We start from the raw sequence: 1,596 nt of genomic DNA on the forward strand, positions 1-1,596 counted from the left end.
GGTGGTGTGTACCAGTAGGGGACTGTTGCGCACACTCCTGGGTGATCGTAGACCTTCCCCTGCCACACTTCTCCGTTGCTGGGTGTCCCTGGGACTGCGAGAAAGGCTGTTGCTGAGTGTACGAGTGCGAGAAGGCGTGAGAGCTAAACCCTTAACCCTAAATCATTGAACTACGAAAAACCTGAAAGTCTAACTTAACAGAACTGAACACAGGTACTTACGACTGAACATAACTGAACACAGGTACTTACAACTTAACAGAACTGAACATAGGCACTTACAACTTAACAGAACTGAGCACAGGTACTTACAACTTAACAAAACTGAACACAGGTACTTACATCTGAACGGAACTGAACACAAGTACATACAACAAAGCAGAACTGAGCATGCATGTCTAAACAATCACACACACACATTCATGCATGTTCAAACAAGCACACACACGCACACACTCTTGCATGTCTATACAAGCCCACGCGCATACACACTCATGCATGTCTAAACGACCACACACACACACATATATATATATATATATATATATCCACCCATAAATATCTAGTCACCCACACATACGTTTCTTCGAGATGTGCTACAGTCCCATTCGCTATCAGTGTGACACTCCGGCGCTCTTCCGCGGACGCTGCTGCGCATGAGATGGTTGCTAGGCAACTCTCATCTGCTCTATCGCATCCATTCGGTGACTGAGTCGATAGTTTGTGAACGTCTCGGGGCTCCTTGTGACCGTTCGTTTGGTGCGAAGATATGGGGCGATCTGATTGGTGTAATCCATTGACGCCAGTGGAGATGGTAAGGTCATTGGCGCCATCTGATTGGTTGGGATCGTTGCAGCTGTCTGAAATGGGGCCATTTGATAGGTGCATGCCATTTACGCCATTCGCCTGTCCGAGAGATCTGAAGGCGTCTGATTGGTTGAATTCTGCACTATCAGATTGGGTAGATCTCATAAGGAGATTCGGTGAGAGTGAAGGATTGGAGTTGGGTCTGTGCGCACCCGAGGCGCTGAGGTGATCTGATTGGCTGCTATTTATAGGCTGCCGTCTCCTCATGACATCCGCTCCAGGTGAAAGTACGCGTTCGCTCTGGATGTGCAGCAACTCCTTCTTCAGTGAAACGGCCTTGGTCATACCAGGTGATACTGCCTGCTGGGTTTCGAATATGCCATGCACCTGCGAGTCGTAAACCTTCCCCTTGTCGTTAATTCCGTGCCCCTTTCCCCGGTCTCCACCGTGCCCATTCGTGTCGCAAACTGGCTCGTTGTCGTTAACGCTGCTCGCCTGTGTGTCGTGTTTCACACGGCGACTGACCGCAGACGCACCGTCGGTGGAGTGCACATGTGACGCGACGTGTGGGATGGTGGCTGTGCGTGTGCGTACTTTAGCTTTGCGCTTGTATCGCTTTGTGTTGCCGATCACCCACATGTTCATAAACTGTGTGCGAAAGTAGGTAGGTTCAGGTTGTGTGAGTGGGACACAGGCGTGATATATATGTATATACATACATACCTACATACATACATACATACATACATACATACATACATACATACATACATACATACATACATACATA

General features: G+C 48.3%; 1 protein-coding gene across 1 annotated transcript; it reads right to left on the minus strand.

Moving 5' to 3' along the window:
* Nucleotides 1-579: 579 nt before the first annotated feature.
* SARC_15224 (hypothetical protein) lies at nucleotides 580-1,457 on the minus strand (the record flags this gene model as incomplete). Its single annotated transcript, XM_014290651.1, has 1 exon — nucleotides 580-1,457. A coding segment is annotated over exon 1 (872 nt), but the record flags the coding sequence as incomplete, so codon positions are not given.
* Between the last annotated feature and the right edge of the window lie 139 nt (nucleotides 1,458-1,596).

The sequence above is a fragment of the Sphaeroforma arctica genome, assembly GCF_001186125.1.
Source record: "Sphaeroforma arctica JP610 unplaced genomic scaffold supercont1.5791, whole genome shotgun sequence".
Taxonomy (NCBI): Eukaryota; class Ichthyosporea; order Ichthyophonida; genus Sphaeroforma; species Sphaeroforma arctica.